Source organism: Bos indicus x Bos taurus, chromosome 3 (assembly GCF_003369695.1).
Source record: "Bos indicus x Bos taurus breed Angus x Brahman F1 hybrid chromosome 3, Bos_hybrid_MaternalHap_v2.0, whole genome shotgun sequence".
Classification (NCBI taxonomy): domain Eukaryota; kingdom Metazoa; phylum Chordata; class Mammalia; order Artiodactyla; family Bovidae; genus Bos; species Bos indicus x Bos taurus.
The window spans coordinates 50,410,466-50,430,419 of NC_040078.1; the positions used below are offsets into that span (position 1 = coordinate 50,410,466).

The following is a 19,954-nucleotide window of genomic DNA, read 5'->3' on the forward strand; positions in this document are numbered from 1 at the left end:
GTTTTTTTATGTATTATTTGTGTGAAAAGTATTATAAACCTATTATAGTTTATATATATATAAAATATATATATTATATAACAGATTGTATTAGTTGGGTACCTAGGTTAACTTTGTTGGACTTAAGAACACACTCTTGGAATGGAACTTGACTGTATGTAGGAGACTTACTGTAAGGTAACTATATAAATAAAGGAACAGATAAATTGTGATGAAGTTATAAGATAGACTCTTACACTTCTATTAAAACTAGACTAACAATACTAATCCATCCATTGAACAATCATTCCACCTACCTACCTCAACATGGAAGAATTTTAAAATGATGCTAAGTGAAAAAGCAAAATTACAAACAATATAAAAACAGCATATTTATGCATATGAGTGTAAACATGCACAAATGAACTGAAGAGTAGATACCCAACTCATGATAGCAGATAATTAGGAGGAGAATGGGTCTAGTGTTAAGGATTAAGGGAATTATCCATCCTGTAATGTTTTACTTTTCATTTAAAGAAACAGATTTGAAAAAAAGTATCAAAAAATGTTAAGAAGAATCAACCTTCATCGTGGAAATACCAGTTCAGTTCAGTTCAGTTCAGTCTAACAGTCCTGTCCGACTCTTTGCGACCCCATGGACTACAGCATGTCAGGCTTCCCTGTCTACCACCAATTCCCAGGCTTGCTCAAACTCATGTGGAAATATAGATATTTGTTAAAACATTCTCTAGCTTTCTCTGCATATTTTTCAATTTAATCAAAGATCTTAATTCCAATTTTTTAAAAACATTGTATTTGCTACAACTTCAGGATCTGAAAACCATACCTCAATTCCGAAATCACCATTTTATTTGTCTCACAGCAGCCAATGTAACTGTCTTGCTTATTTGACAAACTGCTCATCTGGTGCTTAGAAAGAGGTGATTTAAAACCAAATATTTCTCTTTTTAACTGCAAGTTTAAAAACAAAGATATATAAACTTATAATACCTATGACATAATCATTTTTTATGCAGAACTTCAAGTCTGAAAAATTTCATGCACAGAAGTAATCTAACAGTCATCAATAGAATATATAAATTTATTACACATTATAAAATATTAATGGGAAAACTATAATAGTTAAATCTCCATTATATAAATCATTATGGAGATATTTCATAACATGGAATGAAAAGCAAGAGAGGCATATATAGAATTTTCAAAAATGCACTAAACTCTATTTTTTTTCCTGGATATATCTATATGGGGCAATATTTAAAATATGGACAAGAAGAATACATATGAATTTCAGAACAGTGGCTACCTCTGGGGAGAGAAGTGAATCGGGATTAACAAAATATATAATGAGGTTTTATCTCCCTAAAAGATTTTATTCTGCAGTAGATATCAAAACATTTCCCAGATTTAGCAAATGTACTATATTGATCTCTGTATGTATGCTGTATGTTCTGAATAGAGAATTTTGAAAATTAATTATTAAAAGGGCAAGGTAAGCACTTAATGACTACTACCTTCAAACTATAACCAAATCACACTTTTTAGGAATAGAAAAATTTTTCTAAATTCACATTTCCAAACCATGTTATATAGTATATCAAGCATGTATTACCACTTGACTCTCAGAACCACATATCAGGTAATTCTTCATATTAAGTCAAATGAAAGCATCAATTTAAAATGAATGCTACTGTATTTTATTATTACCAAATTTTACAAGTAATCAGTACAATTAAAAATTTAAGCAAATAATCAGCATCCTAGGAAAGTAGATATTTCAGGGGGATGGAAACCAAGAATTCTATGTTCTGGTTTTAATTCTGCCACTCACTAACAGGATAAATTATTTATTTCCTTGGGTACATTTCTTTACCAATAAAATGATGGTATTGAATTGAATGATTACTAAGGCATCTTTCAGCATCCTAAATCCATGACAGTTTAAAACTGATAAAAATGTACCATCCATTCATATGTAAAACCAACCATGACACATTTATCTATACCTTTTCTTCTGATCTCACCTTTATTTTACACCTATCAATAACAAATTTCTGATACAAGTATACTTTTCTTCCTAACCTCATTTATAAATATGGTCATATCTATAACTCAGAGAAAAGGTGGCCACATGCTACCATAAAAACAATTCTAAAAGGTATATGAAAAGCTGTTCAACAGTCAACACGGAAATGAAAATTAAAACCACAATGTGATATCAATTAATACTCATTAATATGGCTGTAATCAAAGACAGACAAGAATAAATGTTGGCTATCACTTCACGGGAAATAGATGGGGAAAGAGTGGAAACAGTGTCAGTCTTTATTTTTGGGGGCTCCAAAGTCACTGCAGATGGTGACTGCAGCCATGAAATTAAAAGACGCTTACTGCTTGGAAGGAAAGTTATGACCAACCTAGATAGCACATTCAAAAGCAGAGATATTACTTTGCCAACAAAGGTCTGTCTAGTCAAGGCTATGGTTTTTCCAGTGGTCATGTATGGATGTGAGAGTTGGACTATGAAGAAAGCTGAGCACCGAAGAATTGATGCTTTTGAACTGTGGTGTTGGAGAAGACTCTTGAGAGTCCCATTGACTGCAAGGAGATCCAACCAGTCCATCCTAAAGGAGATCAGTCCTGGGTATTCACTGGAAGGACTGATGCTAAAGCTGAAACTCCAGTACTTTGGCGACCTCATGCGAAGAGTTGACTCATTGGAAAAGACCCTGATGCTGGGAGGGATTGGGGGCAGGAGGAGAAGGGGACGACAGAGGATGAGATGGCTGGATGGCATCACCCACTCGATGCACGATTTTGGGTGAACTCCGGGAGTTGGTGATGGACAGGGAGGCCTGGTGTGCTGAGATTCATGGGGTCACAAAGAGTCGGACAGGACTGAGCGACTGAACTGAACTGAACTGAAGATGCAGAAAAACAGAAATCCTCATATATTGCTGGTGAGAATTAAAGTGGTGCAGCCACTTTGGAAAACAATTTGGCATAAATTTACCACATGACTCAGCAAATCTACTTCTAGGTATCTACTCAAGAGAAATCTGTGGATGGAGACTTGTAAGCAAATGCTCAAAACAGCATCATTTATAACAGTCCAAAAGTGGAAAAAACCCAAACGTCCTCCTATTGGTGAATGAATAAATGTGGCAGATCCATACAAAGGAATAGTATTAAACAACAGAAAGAAATGAAATACTGATACATATCACAATGAAAGATCCTCAAAAACATTAAGAATGCAAAAGACCACATACTGTATAATTCAGTTATATGAAATGTCCAGAAAAGACAAATCTCTAGAGGCAGAAGAATGGATCCCCTCGGAGTGGGGATGGGTTGTTGTTCAGATGCTAAGCTGTACCCGACCCCATGTCTGTGCAACCCCATGGACTGTGTCCATCAGGCTCCTCTGTCCATGGGATTTTTCAGGCAAGAATACTGGAGTGGGTTGCTATTTCCTTCTCCAGGGTATGACCTCCTGGAGTTTGCTCAAACTTTTGTCCATTGAGTCAATGATGCCATCCAATCATCTCATCCTCTGTGTCCCCTTTCTCCTCCTGCCTTCAATCTTTCACAGCATCACAGTACTGAGACTAATTATAAATGGGCACAAGGGGCCTTTGGGGGATAGAAATATATGAAAACGGGATTGTGATGATTATTTCCATACTTATAGATTTACCTAAAATCATTGAATAGTATACTTAAAATAGGTGAATATTGTGGTATATAAAAGTTCCTTTAATAAAACTGTTTTTAAAAATTTGATGGCATTCTTATACATGGCATAAGAGAGATTGAGACAGGGTAGAACAGTAGAAAGGTAAGTTCAGAAAAGAAAAAAGGATGAGATAGAAAGAACTGATGACTGAAAGCAGGTATATAAGGAAAACAATGGAAGGTAATAAAGCAACAACAAAATCATGATCTCTTATAAAGCACTTAGGTAAAATTTTCCTTGTCACATACTTACAGGCAACTGGGACATAATTTTTTCCAAACTTCTCAGTTCTACCCTCGAACTTTCTATTTCCTGCTGACACAAATCCAGTCTCTCATTCTGTGTTGCAATACGAACTTTTAATTCTCGGTTTTCATTCATTAGAGAAAATTTTTCTCTAAGTATTTCATCTTTGTCCTCTAAGTCACTCTCTAGCTTCAGAATACTTTGTCTAGATTCAGTTAGTTGTGCCATGACTTCTGAATTTTTCACTGCCATGATCCTTAATTTTTCTTTCCCATTATTATTTTCTTCTTTTAACTGCCTATGAAGAAAAAAGCATAAAAATGAAAATTAAACATTCACTTTCAATAATCATGTTAATCAATCTCACTTTTATGATATTTTAAAGCTTAATCCTGAAACCTACTCACATTTACTGAGTGCCTATCTTCTGCATGTTAGGCACTCACAACTTTATGTGGCTGGTACTATTGTTACTCCCTGATTAAAGATAAGGAAAATGAGGCAAAGAAAAATGAAACTTGCCCAGTGTTTCACAGTAATTGGACAGAATAACTCCACTATTTTGGAGGCATTTCAGCTCCCTTTTAAAAAGTGTACGACAGGAGAGTAACTCTTAAGTCCTAACACGATATTTTGCAGCATCAAGTTTTAGAAAGTATAAGGAAAAATCATGAACTATTAGCCACAACTCTAAAAGGTAAAATCTAATTAACTATTAATAAGATTATTATCAGCATTATTTTTTAATATATATAAACACGTCAAACATTAGAACAACCTAATTTTAGAACTGTAACTGAATTTCATCAGTTCCCTTTTTCACATTTTTTACATCTTGAAATTACAATGTTAAACTAGGTGATTTCTCCTAATCTGAAGAATATATATTCTACTAACTAGCTGATGTGGCCACATTACAAGGACATTCAGTTCAGTTCAGTCGCTCAGTTGTGTCCAACTCTTTGTGACCCCATGAATCAGCACGCCAAGCCTCCCTGTCCACCACCAACTCCCGGAGTTCACTCAAACTTATCTCCATAGGGTTGGTGATGCCATCCAGCCATCTCATCCTCTGTCGTCCCCTTCTCCTCCTGCCCCCAATCCCTCCCAGCATCAGAGTCTTTTCCAATGAGTCAACTCTTCGCATGAGGTCGCCAAAGTATTGGAGTTTCAGCTTTAGCATCAGTCCTTCCAATGAATACCCAGGACTGGTCTCCTTTAGGATGGACTGGTTGGATCTCCTTGCAGTCAATGGGACTCTCAAGAGTCTTCTCCAACACCACAGTTCAAAAGTATCAATTCTTTAGCACTCAGCTTTCTTCACAGTCCAACTCTCACATCCATACATGACCACTGGAAAAACCATAACCTTGACTAGACAGACCTTTGTTGGCAAAGTAATGTCTCTGCTTTCTAATATGCTATCTAGGTTGGTCATAACTTTCCTTCCAAAGACATTAGGTCTCTGTTAATTTTTTCTATATGTATGCAAGACAAAATGTTGATCATACTACTCTATTTAAGTATGTTAACATCAACACACGTTTTATTCATTGATAACCTGAACCTTATAAGTAGAAAACAATCTTAGTTATGAATGCCTATCTTTCTAGATAATTTAAAGCCATAATTACAGAATACAAAATATTCTATTTTCAAATGTTTCAGGTTTTACTCTGCTGCTACTTCTACTTCCACACAAAAAAATCTTTTTTCTATAATAGGATACTGTACCTTAATTTCTCTTTTAGAATTTCAAGTTCATTTTTATACAGACCACACTTTTCCTGTAGCCTTTTATTTTCTTTTTCACAATTAATTAGATTTTTCTCTAATATTTCTTCTTCAGCTTGAACCTAAAACAATAATCTGTTTTAAGTCAACATACTAATGTGGTCATAAGTTTTAGCCATTTCAAATGCGTGATTTCAGAAAAAAACAGGAGAATGGAGTAAGTACTCCACAAGTTTAAGTCCCCAGCCTTGTAGTGAAAGGAAGAAAGTGAACTTCTAGCAATAAAGAACAGAGAGGGGGAATATTAACACCTATCCATAAATAGTTAACAACTTCAAGAGAGGGACAATAGCACTATTACCTATAAGCAGAATTGTTCTGGTCTTACCTGGACAAGGAAAGCAACTTGACAAGGCAAGCTACATTGTTACTAAAAGCTAATGTTACTAACTTTAGTAACATTAAGTTACAAAAGGCAAATGTTCCAGAGAAGCAATTTTTGAAATTTTAGCCACAGAATACTCCCAATGGAATCACAGCCCCAAACTTAAAAGATATAAAAAGTCAAGCAGCCAGATTTGAGGAGTGAGAGTAGAGGACTGGACAGATTAGCCCCAATTCCTTTGTTAGATTCTAGGGCTATGCTGAGCAGTTGTGAAATCAACCATCCTGAGGAGACATGTGAAAAAACTCATCTCTTCCATTTTCCTCTCTTTGGTCCTCCCTCTCGAGGAGGATATTCTTCATACTAAGGATTCTACCTCCCCTTCCAGATTACCTTATTAAAAATTCCCTGGCAGTTCTGTGGTTAGGAGTCCATGATATCTCTGCCAAGAGGCCTGGGTTCAACCCCTGGTCGGGGAACTGAGATCCCACAAGCCATGTGGTGTGGCCAAAAAAAAAAAATCCTTTCTACGGTATTTCTTTCCCAAAGGGACCTTTTCCAAGGCTTTCAAAACAGTGATCTTATTAATTCACACTTAAAACTTCAGAATCTAATGGAATCTTAATTCTTTTAATTGTTAATATTTCTTCCCTTTCTACCTTTCTTTGAACAGAATTTATAAATATTAGTTAAGGATATAAAGAATTTTTCTGAATGTCCAACATGGGCTCCCTCCAAACAGGTTTATTGTCATGTGGTATTACTTGAATATATTCAATGAACATAATTAAACCCTATATTACTATGTAGAACCTGTTCAAGGAACCTTCCTCTGAGACAGAAGTGGAGCCCCTCTCAGGGTGTTATACCTAGAGAGACCAATTAAAGGCTACATAATCTACTCTGCCTTCATTTTCACTGAGGTAATGGGAACAAATTTCCTGCTTTTACTTCTATAGCTCCAAACTATTCACTCATCTTTCTCTATATTTTGTTTGTTCTCTTATCTCCATTCTTTTCCTTCTTTGGATAAGAAAGTTAATGCTCATTATAAGACTGTAAATATTATATTAACTAATCATTATACATTCTTTATTTCAATTATTATGAGTGAGATCATAAAAATTACTCCTTGCTTTAACTATAAATAAAGATATTCTATGTCTATCTTTATTTTCAGAATACGGACAATACAAAACACTGAATTTGCACAATTGCCTCTTACCTTTTCCAGTTTTTCAGCCACTTTTTCTTTATAATGTTGGAAAGCTTTACTTAGCTCTTCAGCATTATATAGTGCTTCATTCCTTTGTCGTTCAGCTCTAAAATTAAAAAAACGGATAATTAATAAAAGTAAAGAATGCTCTGTACTTGTGTACTTAAGTTCCAAAGTAACCTGTATTTAATTATAAGGAATAATTAGAGAGAAGCAGATTTCTCTGTTAAAAAAAATGAGTATAAGACTTAAAATGAAAAATGAAGATTAGACTACAATAATTTCATCAATATAAGATATCTACATGAAAAACAAAACAGAACATAAAATACTTATAAACTTTGAAACATTTTTATGTGTTGGCAATTTTTTTTCCTATCTGGAAAAGAGAGATTAGGAAGTAGCCTGAGGCTGTATGATAGATCTCAAAATTCAGGTATTACAGAAACAGTCCATGGTCTAGTATATTAAAAATACTCAGTAAATCTTGTAATCTTTGCAAAGGCCAAGTAATTTTTAAAAATGTATTTCAAATGACAGTAACTTCTACTGATATAAGATACAAAATCTTAACAACAAAATCCAACCACCGACAACCACGTTGTCTCACCTCTCAGTTGATTCTGACCTTTCCTCATATCTCTCACACTGAACTGAGACTACTGGGCTGGCATTTGGTCAATTTCACACCCATATCTAAAATTTTTTCTATATTCAAACCTATTTTTAATCCCATTATTTTAAAGTTAGCAACTCTTCTCTTATCCAAAGTGAATTCCTTTGTCTATACTCTAGATCTTAGTTCCTCCCTTTCAGGAACTTTTATTTTTATATTTTCAGAGTCTTCTCTATGGGCTTACAAATTCGAGTTAAAGTATCTCACAGGACTTTCCCGATAGCCCAATGGTTAAGATTCTGTGTTTCCAATGCCAGAGGGCACGAGTTTGATCTCTTGTTGGAGGAACTAAGATCCCACATGCCACATGGCATGGCCAAAAAAATATTTTAAAAGATAAAATGTGTTTTCTAAAAGAGATAGAAAAAATAAAGTATCTCTTACTTCCTGAATATAAGAGGTTCTTAAATTTGGAGAGCAACTGCAGATTATCTGAGCTATCTACTTAGATCAAAGTTTCAGATTTAAAAAAAAGGGGGCATTTATTTGAAAATCTAAGAGAATATATTCTATTCCTTCATTGATATAGCTAGAATTCAGAGAGCAAAGGATACCTGCAGCATTTCTCAAACAAAAACCTTCACAGATATGTGCTTTCCTCTGTCATCTTTCAAGCCAAACTTATCCACTTTATACTTAACTACTCTTCCTTACCAGCAATTTCTTTAAAAAGGGTTTAACATTTTCAGCCACACAGAAAAGAATGGATAAATAAACCCATGTATTCTCAACCCAACTTTTATGAATCTTAAACTCTTCACTGTATTTAATGTAGCCTTTATCTTAAGCAAAGAAAATATCACAGACATTAGAGTTGACAATCCTGTGTATTCCCCTCCAAATCCCATTACCCTGACTTCTACCACAGAGGTAACACTAGTCTAACTTTTTATTATTATACATTTTGTATATTCATAGGTTAACCAAAAAAACCACAAACAATACATCACAGCTTATCTATTTGAAGAGGCACACTGTTTTCACATTTTTAACACCTCTTAAACTGGTAGGTTATTTTAATTCTGATGGCATACCATAGTTTCATGGTGCTATTTTTAATGATTACTAAAATAACTGACTCAATGGACATGAGTTTGGGTGAACTCCGGGAGTTGGAGATGGACAGGGAGGCCTGGCGTGCTGCAATTCATGGGGTCGCAAAGAGTCGGACGCAACTGAGCGACTGAACTGAACTGAAAATAACGGTACACCTTAAAATCTGTGTAATCTTACATTCAATGAAGGACTGTACTTTCTTTTCCATGTTTCTTTTAAATTTATTTTTATCTGGAGGATAATTGTTTTATAATATTGTGTTGGTTTCTGCCATACGCCAACCTGAATCAGCCATAGGTATACATATGTCCCTTCCCTCCAGAATCTCCCTCCCACCTGCCACCCCATCCCTTCTAGGCTTTTTTCCATGTTTTTAATATTTCATATGAATGGTACCACAATGTATATATACGTCCTTCTATAGACTACTTTTATTAATTATCATTAAGATCTGTGTATGTTCACCCCTGTGACTATAGTTCATTTTTAAATAAATCTACTATATACTATTGTGTGGTATAAAAATAGTATAATTTGTTCATCCATTTTTTTAGTTGCTAGGCACTAAGGTTGTTTCCAGTTAATACAGTATTGCAATGAACATCTGTGGTGCGTAGCTCCTTGGCAATAGGTATGAGAGTTTGTTGAAACCTAAGCACACTGGAGGCCCACGTGTGTGATAAGTCAGTTCAGTTGTGTCCGATTCTTTGCACCCTATGGACTGTAGCCTGTCAGGCTCCTCTGTCTGCAATTACTCAGCCTGTGCACCTACAGACTGTGCACCTAGAGCCTGTGTGTAGAAACAAGAGAAGGCACCACAATGAGAAGCCTACACACTGCGACTAGAATAGCCCCCACCCTGTTCTCCGCAAACTAGAGACAGTTGCCTTGCAGCAATGAAGATCCAGCACAACCAAAAATATAAATAATTTTTTAAACCTTCTTAGTATTAAAAGAAAAAAAAGTAGGTGCCCAAAATCAGAAAATGAGAGGTTAAGTAACTTGCCCAAGATCTCACAGATTACTTGAAACGTAACTTGTTTCCATAATCTTTCTAAATAACCACTTTACACTACTATATCTGGCATGGTATTCAATTCCCTGGGGCCTAGAGTCAGTTACTTGGGTTCAAATTCTCCCTCTACCACTTTCTAATGGGGTGACTTTAACTTCTAATTCAGTTTCCTCATCTATTTATGCAGAGTATTATCAATCTCATATGACAGTATGAGAAATAAGTAAGTTACACACCAGAAGCACTTAGAAGCATTTATACACAATAAATGTTCAGTAAGTTACTGTAGTTACTATCAAATTTAAAACTTTTGCCAATCAATTAAATAACAGTGTGAAATGACTGTAGCTTTATAAACTTACTATAATTTTAATTAACATTTTTGATGACAGTAAGGTTAAGCAAATTTCATGTTTCATTAGCCATTTGAACTTCCTATCCTTTATCTCTTCAGAATCTTTGTCTTTTATTACTGTATATCCCTTACCCCATGCCATCCCTCTTGCCTCCTGAGAAACCTGTATGCGAGTCAAGAAGCAACAGTTAGAACCTTACATGGAACAATTGACCAGTTTAAAATTGGGAAAGGAGTATTAAAAGGCTGTATATTGTCATCCTGCTTATTAAACATATGCAGAATATATCATGCGAAATGCTGGGCTAGATGAGTTACAAGCTGGAGTCAAGACTGCTGAGACTATCAATAACCTTAGATATGCAGATGACACCACCCTTATGCAGAAAGCAAAGAGGAACTAAAGAGCTTCTTGATGAGGGTGAAAGAGAAGAGTGAAAAAGCTGGCTTAAGACTCAACATTTAAAAAAAACTAAGATCATGGCACCTGGCTCAATCACTTCATGGAAAATAGAAGGGGAAATAGTAGAAGCAGTGGCAGATTTCCTCTTCTCGGGCTCCAAAATCACTGCAGATGGTGACTGCAGCCATGAAATTAGAAGCTGCTTGCTTCTTAAAAGGAAAACTATGACAAACCTAGGCACCATATTTAAAAAGCAAAGACATCATTTTGCCGACAACGGTCCGTATAGTCAAAGCTGTGATCTTTCCGACAGTCATGCAGGGATGTGACAGTTGGACAATAAAATAGGCTGAGCGCTGAAGAATTTATGCTTTTGAACTGTGGTGCTGGAGAAGACTCTGAAGAATCCCTTGGACTGCAAGGAGATCAAACCAGTCAGTCCTAAAGAAAATCAACCCTGAACATTCATTGGAAAGACTGAAGCTGAAGCTCCAATACTTTGGCCACCTGATGCGAAGAGCCGACTCACTGGAAAAGACCCTGATGCTGGGAAAGATAGAAGGCAAAAGAAGAAGAGGGTGGCAGAGGATGAGACGGTTGGATAGAATCACTGATTCAAAGAAAGTGAACTTGGGCAAACGCCAGTAGATAGTGAGGGAGGCCTGGCATGCTGCACTAAGACATGACTTAGTGTCGGAACAACAGCAATCTCTTCCTGTAATGTTTATGTTTTCTGGCTTTCATTTTAAAACATCCTTCCCTACCGTGATACAACATAGAAAAGATTCCCTTATATTTTTTCTAATAGTTCTCCTTTTCACAATTGGGCCTTTAATACATCTGGAATTTTTTTTTAATGCAGGTATTGTATGAGCAATCTATTTTAATTTTTTAATCAATAATCAATTCATCCAGCATCATTTTCTGAAGTTTTTGTTTTTAAAATTTTAAATCAGTAACCCCTTAATGTGGATTTTTGTCAATCTGCTACCACTGCTTTATGTCTCTCATTTGAGAGATATTTTTGCACTGAACTATATATTCTGGAGTAATTAATAAACTTCAGTCCTAAATACTTCAGCACATGTCTTCTAAGAACATGAAGATTGTTTCATATAACCATAAGTAACTATCAAATTTAAGAAATCTAAAATTGATACTATGTTGTTACTCAGTCACTAAGTCTGTTCCACTCTTTGCGACCCCAGGAAATGAAGCATGCCTAGCTTCCCTATCTTTCCCTATCTCCCTATCTCCTGGAGTTTGCTCAAACTTATGTGCAATGAGTCAGTGATGCCATCCAATCATCTCATATTCTGTTGCCCACTTCTCCTCCTGCTTTCCCAGAATCAGGGTCTTTTCTAAAGAGTTATCTCTTCACATCATATAGCCAGAGTATTGGAGCTTAAGCAACAGTCCTTCCAATGAATATTCAGGGTTGATTTCCTTTAGAACTGATTGATTTGATCTCCTTACTGTCCAAGAGACTCTCAAGAGTCTTCTCCAGCACCACAATTTGAAAGTATCAATTCTTCGGTGCTCAGCCTTCTTTATGGTCCAACTATATATAAATGTTATTAATTATTCCAATCATTTCTTTATGGAATTTTCTTTTTTCTGATCCAGGATCACTTATTGCTTTAAGTTATCATGTCTCTTTAGTCTTAATCTGGAACATCTTCTCAGTTTTTCTTAGTCCTTCATGACTCTGACATTTTTCAAGAATAAACAGTTGTTTTACAGAAGACTAAGCTGAGCTTGTCTGATGTTTCCTCATAACTAGTTTCAGGCTATTCATTCTTGAGAGGCACACCACATAACTGGTGCTATACCCTTCTCACTATATCACAAATGAAACACTTGATGTCAGTTTGTCCAGTACCTAAATTATTGATTCATCCATCCTTTGTCCTGATTTGTAATGCCACTTATTACATAACAAGATTTCACCATATGTGTTTTTGCTTAAGGGTCTTTGTCCTGTACGACTAACCTTCTGTTTATACCTATACCAATATCGAGTTTCCCAGGTGGCACTAGTGGTAAAGAACTTGACTGCCAATGCAGGAAACATAATGAGATAGGGATTCAATTCCTGGATTGGGAAGATCCCCTGGAGGAGGGTATGGCAACCCATTCTAGTATTCTTGCCTGGAGAATCCCATGGACAGTAGCCATGGAGCCTGGGGGGCTATAGTCCATAGGTTCACAAAGAGTCGGACACAACTGAAGTGTCTTAGCAAGCACACATATACAAATATCATATTGACTTAATTAGTATAACTTTAGAAGTCTTGCTTATCTATAGACATGTTCTCTGCCTTGGCCTACAGCTTCGAAAGTGCCTTATTTGTCCTTGAACTTTGGTTCTTCCACACAATTTTTAGGGTCGGTTCATTAACTTTTATCAAAACTTGTTAGGATACTGGTTGGTATTGTATTGAACATATAAATTATTGGGAGAAAACTGATACCTTTATGTTGGGTTCCCTTACAGAAAAATGGTATATACCTCATTAGTTAGATCTTCTCTTAAGACTTTCAAAGAAGTTTTATTATTTTCTCCATTGTATTATCATTTTAGTCTGATGTTTTGACATCTGTTGTCTTACTGACCCTATGAACACTGGCCCTCCCAGCACTAGCCAATTCTCAGTGGTTAGTAGACTATGCACATGGGGGTGCACCTTTCATATACAAACTAAGCAACCCAGAGCCTACTCTCCATTCCTCTATCTGGCTGTCACGCTCCAGGCCAATAGTCTCCTGTCCTAATCACCCCAGGACCAGGTATCAGACAACTCAAGACAGCCTTACATGCCAGCCTACCGAGATTATTCATACTAGCCAATCTGAAGGTTGAATACTCAACCTCAACCATTTCTTCCCACAGAAATCACAGTAAAATCTCTTGTTCATGTTTTTCTCCCTACTCCCTCTGTCTTCTAAACACCTTCATACTTAAACTTCCCTGTATGATCCCCTCTACATGACATGTCATGTCTCCTATTTCTAGTAATTTGAGTATAAAAACTTCCTTCAGGATAGCCATTTCCATGTCTGTGTATCTTGCCATACCTGATTAAAACAAATATTGAGCACATTTTTAAACTTCCATTAAGACTGTACCTATTCTTCTGTAGATTTTTTTACATTTAACATATAGTTTCTATTTTAATTTTTCATTAAAATAAAAGTGCTCATCTTAAGTGAATGAATTTGTATATAAATGTTGTTTTTTCAGTATTAAATCATCTCCAACTCTTTGGGACCCATGGACTATAGCATGTCAGGCTCCTCTGTCTTCCACTATCTCCCAGAGTTTGCTCAAATTCATGTCCAATGAGTCACTGATGCTATCTAACCCTCTCATCTTCTGCCACCCTCTTCTTTTGCCTTCAATCTTTCCCAGCATCAGGATCTTCTCCAATGAGTTGGCTCTTCGGATTAGGTGGCCAAAGTACTGCAGCTTCAGCTACAGTCCTTTCAGTGAATATTCAGGTTGATTTTCTTTAGGATTGATTCACAATTCAAAAGCATCAATTCTTACCTATGTACCCACATAACTACTATCCAGATCAAATACAGAACATTTCTAGCACCCAAAAAGCTTCCATATGCACCCTCTCAGTCAATACTTTTTATTCAAAATGGTAAGCACTATTTGGACTTTTAACATCACATTCATTTTGCCCATTTTTGATTTCTTAAGTAAATACACAGTATTCTTTTGCATCTGGCTTCCTTTGCTTAACATTATATCTGTGTTATCTCTGTTGTTAAACAGCTATAGTTGATATTTTTCACTAATGCATATATTTCATAATGTGAATATATTTATTGATTCTACTATTAATGAACACTTAGTAATTATGAATACAGCTACTTTGAGCACCCTTGCACATATTTTTGATAGATATAGGCCTTCACTTCTGTTAGAATGGATTCTGGATCATAGGGTGACTTACATTTAAATTTAGTAGACATTGGTAAACAGTTTTCCAAACTGGTCTATGAATTTATACTCCTGCTAGAAATATATTAAAATTCAGTTGCTCTACAACATTAAAAACTTGATACTGTGAGTCTTTTTCATTTTAGCTACTGTGAGCCATAATGGAAATGTTTCTTCTAATCATCATCATTTTTTAAATTAATTTTTTATTGAAGGATAATTGCTTTACAGAATTTTGCTGTTTTCTGTCAAACCTCAACATGAATCAGCCTATATGATATAGGTATACATATATCCCCTCCCTTTTGAAACTCCCTCCTGTCTCCCTTCCCACCCCACCCCTCTAGGTTGATACAAAGTCATGTTTGAGTTTCCTGAGCCATACAGCAAATTCCCATTGACTATCTATTTTACATATGGTAATATAAGTTTCCATGTTACTCTTTCCATTTATCTCACCCTCTCCTCCCCTCTCCCCATGTCAGTAAGTCTGTTCTCTGTCTGCTTTTCCACTGTTGTCCTGTAAATAAATTCTTCAGTACCATTTTTCTAGATGAAAGAATTGTACACAGAAAACTATAAGACACTAATGAAAGAAATCAAAGATGACATAAGCAGATGGAGGGATATTCCATGTTCCTTGGTAGGAAGAACCAATATTGTGAAAATGACTATACTACCAAACACAATCTACAGATTCAATGCAATCCCTATCAAAATACCAATGGCATTTTTCACAGAACTAGAACAAAAAATTTCACAAGTTATATGGAAACACAGAAGACCCTGAACAGCAAAAGCAGTCTTGAGAAAGAAGAATGGAGCTGGAGGAATCAAGCTTCCTGACTTCAGGTTATACTACAGAGCTACAGTCATCAAGACAGTATGGTACTGGCACAAAAACAGAAATATAGAGCAATGGAACAAGATAGAAAGCCCAGAAATAAACCCATGCACCTATGGGTACCTTATTTTTGACAAAGGAGGCAAGAATATACAATGGGGCAAAGACAGCCTCTTCAACAAATGGTGCTGGGTAAACTGGACAGCTACATGTAAAAGAATGAAATTAAAACACTTCCTAACACCACACACAAAGATAAACTCAAAGTGGGTTAAAGACCTACATGTAAGACCAGAAACTATAAAACTCTTAGAGGAAAACATAAGCAGAACACTCGATGACATAAATCAAAGCAAGATCCTCTATGACCCACCTCCTAGAGTAATGGAAAGAAAAACAAAAGTAAACAAGTGGGACCTGATTAAACTTAAAAAAGCTTCTGCACAGCAAAGGAAACTATAAGCAAGGTGAAAAGAAAACCCTCAGAATGGGAGAAAATAATAGCAAATGAAACAGCTGACAAAGGATTAATTTCCAAAATATACAAGCAGCTCATACAGCTCAATACCAGAAAAACAAACAACCCAATCAAAAAGTGGGAAAAAGACCTAAACAAACATTTCTTCAAAGAAGACATACAGATGGCTAACAAACACATGAAAAGATGCTCAACAATGCTCATTATTAGAGAAATGCAAATCAAAACTACAATGAGGTGTCACCTTATACCGGTCAGAATGGCCCTCAACAAAAAGTCTACAAACAATAAATGCTGGAGAGGGTGTGGAGAAAAGGGAATGGTCTTACACTGTTGGTAGGATTGTAAATTGATACAGTCGCTATGGAATACAGTATGGAGAGTCCTTAAAAAACTAGGAATAAAACTACCATATAACCCAGCAATTCCACTCCTAGGCATATACCCTGAGGAAACCAAAATTGAAAGAGACACATGTATCCCATTGTTCATTGCAGCACGATTTACAATAGCTAGAACATGTAAGCAACCTAGATGTCCATTGACAGATGAATGGATAAAGAAGTTGTGGTACATATGCATAATGGAATATTACTCAGCCATAAAAAGGAATGCATTTGAGTCAGTTCTAATGAGGTGGATGAACCTAGAACCTATTATACAGAGTGAAGTGAGTCAGGAAGGGAAAAATAAATACCATATTCTAACACATATATATGGAATCATCATCATCTTGATCATTTTATTTCTTGTGGGGAAATTTCTAACAATTGATTCAATATCTTTAATGGTTAAAAAACTAGGGTTTTCAATTTATTCTTAAGTTAGTTTTGTTAAACTTTATTTTGTTGGAAAATCATTTATTTAGTTTAAGTTTTCAAATGTATTATTGTAAAATGGTTCACAGTACTTGGTCTTATTTCTTAAATCATAGCTAAATCTGTAATTTAGGGGACCCTTTTCAATTCCAATATTGGTTTTTGTGGATTAATTTTCTCCTGGATTCATCTTATGTAATGCCCATTATCTTGGCCACTGTGGGGGAAAAAAAAACAGATCTGGGTTTTGGGGATTCTCTATTGTTTCATTGTTTTCTATATATCCGTTTCACCCTTTATTATTTAAATACTTCTATTTTTCTTTTGATGCTCTTTCTTTTATGTCCTTTTCCTGACTATATAAATTTAATGTTTTAGTTCATTCATATACTAATTTTAATACATGAACAGACTAAAAATTTTCTTCTAAGAATATCTTTGGCTACAGCCCACAAGCTGCAATATGAAACATTTTTTGTATCAGTTCTAAGTCTTCCAATTTTCATCATAATTTCTTCAATCATCCACGAGTAGCGAGAAGGCTGATTTTACATTTTCAAACTACATGGTTTTCAGGGAGGGAGGACCATGGCGGGGTGTAGGGCTGTCATATGTAATTTAATTACACTATGGTCTGAGAGGATGATTATGTATGACATAAATATTTTTATTTTTGTTAAAATTCATGTTTTCTGGAAGAATAAGGTAACAAAGTATAAATATTCTAGGAGTGTCTAAAAGAATGTGCATTCTCAAATGGTTGGCTACAGGATTCCATATATACATCCATTAGATTAATAGTCACTCAACTCTTCAGCTTCTTACTTTTTTGTTGCTTAATCTAACAATTCTAGTAAATCAGTAAAAGTATTCCCTGTATGATTACAGATTTGTTCATTTCTACCTGAAATTTTGTTATTTTATTTATGTACTTTGGGACTAGATTATTAGATATAAGTTTAGAATCTTTATAGCTTCCTGCTGAAGTGTTACCTAAACATTACATATATACATATATACACATGTGCGTGCGTGCTTAGTCACTTCAGTTGTGTCCAACTCTCTATGACCCCATGGACCACGGCCAGCCAGGCTCCTCTGTTCACGGGACTCTCCAGGCAAGAATACTGGAGTGGGTTGCCATTTCCTTCTCCAGTGATAAAGTGTGAAGTGAGTGAAGTGAAGTCGCTCAGTCGTGTCCGACTCTTTGTGACCCCATGGGCTGCAGCCTACCAGGCTCCTCCGTCCATGGGATTTTCCAGGCAAGACTACTGGAGTGAGTTGCCAGTGCCTTCTCCGATATATACATATATATAAATACAAGAGTTCTTTTTAACTCTAGTAATACTTTTTGCACTTAAATCTACTCTGTGATACTAATATAACTATACCTATTTTGTTTTCTGCCTAAAATATTAATTTTCATCCCTTTGCATTCATCTTTTCTGTGTCCTTATGTGTTTTTTTTAAAAAATATAAAATGTTGCATTTAATTTCTGCTATATGGCAAAGTGACTCAGTTATATATATATATTCTTTTTCATATTCTTTTCCATTATGGTTTAATCACAGGATATTCAATATAGTTTCCTGTCCTGTACAGCAGGACCTTGTTATTTATTCTGTGTCTTTATGTTTTAAGTATATCTCTTATAAACTGTATAAAGCTAAACAATCTCTGACTTACACTGGCTTTTTAATCCATTATGATTAATCTCTACCCTCAAAAAAGTCTTTGTAAAGATTTTGATATTTCAATTTTAGAATATTAATATTCATTCTAGTTCTTTAAAAAGTTCCAAGAGTCTTCATATCACATCTCTACCTAAAAATATGAATTGATGTTTTATGCTTCCTGGGTTAAAATACAAATCCTTTGGCATAAAACAAAAAGCCATTTACAGTCTGGACCAAGCCTGTCTTTTTCCTTAAGTTGTACTATATCTGTCCATTTATAAGTACACAAAATTCCTAGCGTTCTTCAGAAAAGATGTTCTTTTGTATTTCTCTGCCTTTGCACATGTTGTCCAGAACACATGCACCCCTGCTTATCCACCTTATGACAGCAAAGTCAATACCCTACCCCTGGACTTCCCTGGTAGACCAATGGGGGACACAGGTATGATTGATCCCTGGTCCGGGAAGATTTCATGTGCTGGGGAGTACCTGGGCCTGTGAGCCACAATTACTGAAGCCCATGCACACAGAGCCTGTTCTCCACAATAAGAGAAGGCACCGCAATGAGAAGCTTATGCATCACAACTAGAGAGTAGCCAGCCCCTCTCTCTCCAAAAGGAGAAAGCCCATGTGAGCAACGAAGAACCAGTACAATCAAAAACAAAAAAAAAAATCCCCTTCCATAAAAAATCATCTCTAAGTTCTGCAGAGAACTAGTTATTCTTTCTGTACTTTTTCTTAGCTATAAGGCTGCTGCTGCTGCTAAGTTGCTTCAGTCGTGTCCGACTCTGTGTGACCCCATGGACTGCAGCCTTCCAGGCTCCTCCATCCATGGGATTTTCCAGGCAAGAGCACTGGAGTGGGGTGCCATTGCCTTCTCCAACTTCATGTATTATCTTGTTATTTTAAATAACAAGATAATACATGAAGAAAAGATGTTCTTTTGTATCTCGTCTGTTCATCTGAGTAAGTAAAGTCTGATTTTCAGACTATTCGACCACAAAGTTTATATTTACAACAGCTACAATGGTTAGTGTTTATTATTTATGAAGCACCTTACATTTCTTTTTTCATTTATCCCTCACATCAAGACAATATCATCTTGACTTAATATGAACAAAATGAGGTTCAAGAAGGTTAAATAGTTTCTTCAAGGTAACAAACTCACTGAGACTTTAAAACCTAGCTGGTTTGAGTCCAAAACTAAACATTTCCACTAAGTAATAATGCTTACCAAATATATACTGTAACTTGAACCATACTAACCAAACACTGCTGATAAAATATTCTTCCAAACTCATTTTAATGAAAAAATGACATAGACAGGATTTGAGCAGGTTTTAGAAGTTTAAATGCA

The 19,954-nt window shown here is 35.6% G+C and overlaps 1 protein-coding gene across 7 annotated transcripts in view; it reads right to left on the bottom strand.

Moving 5' to 3' along the window:
* The window catches only part of CCDC18 (coiled-coil domain containing 18), a 169,452-nt gene that overhangs the window by 130,452 nt on the left and 19,046 nt on the right, over nt 1–19,954 (bottom strand). For all 7 annotated transcript variants that reach the window (XM_027536477.1, XM_027536481.1, XM_027536480.1 and 4 more), the window contains 4 exons: nt 7,330–7,426; nt 5,720–5,841; nt 3,992–4,283; nt 827–951 (listed from right to left, as the gene is read on the bottom strand). In XM_027536477.1, coding sequence (XP_027392278.1) covers nt 827–951; nt 3,992–4,283; nt 5,720–5,841; nt 7,330–7,426 — 636 coding nt within the window. The remainder of the gene's footprint in view (nt 1–826; nt 952–3,991; nt 4,284–5,719; nt 5,842–7,329; nt 7,427–19,954) is intronic.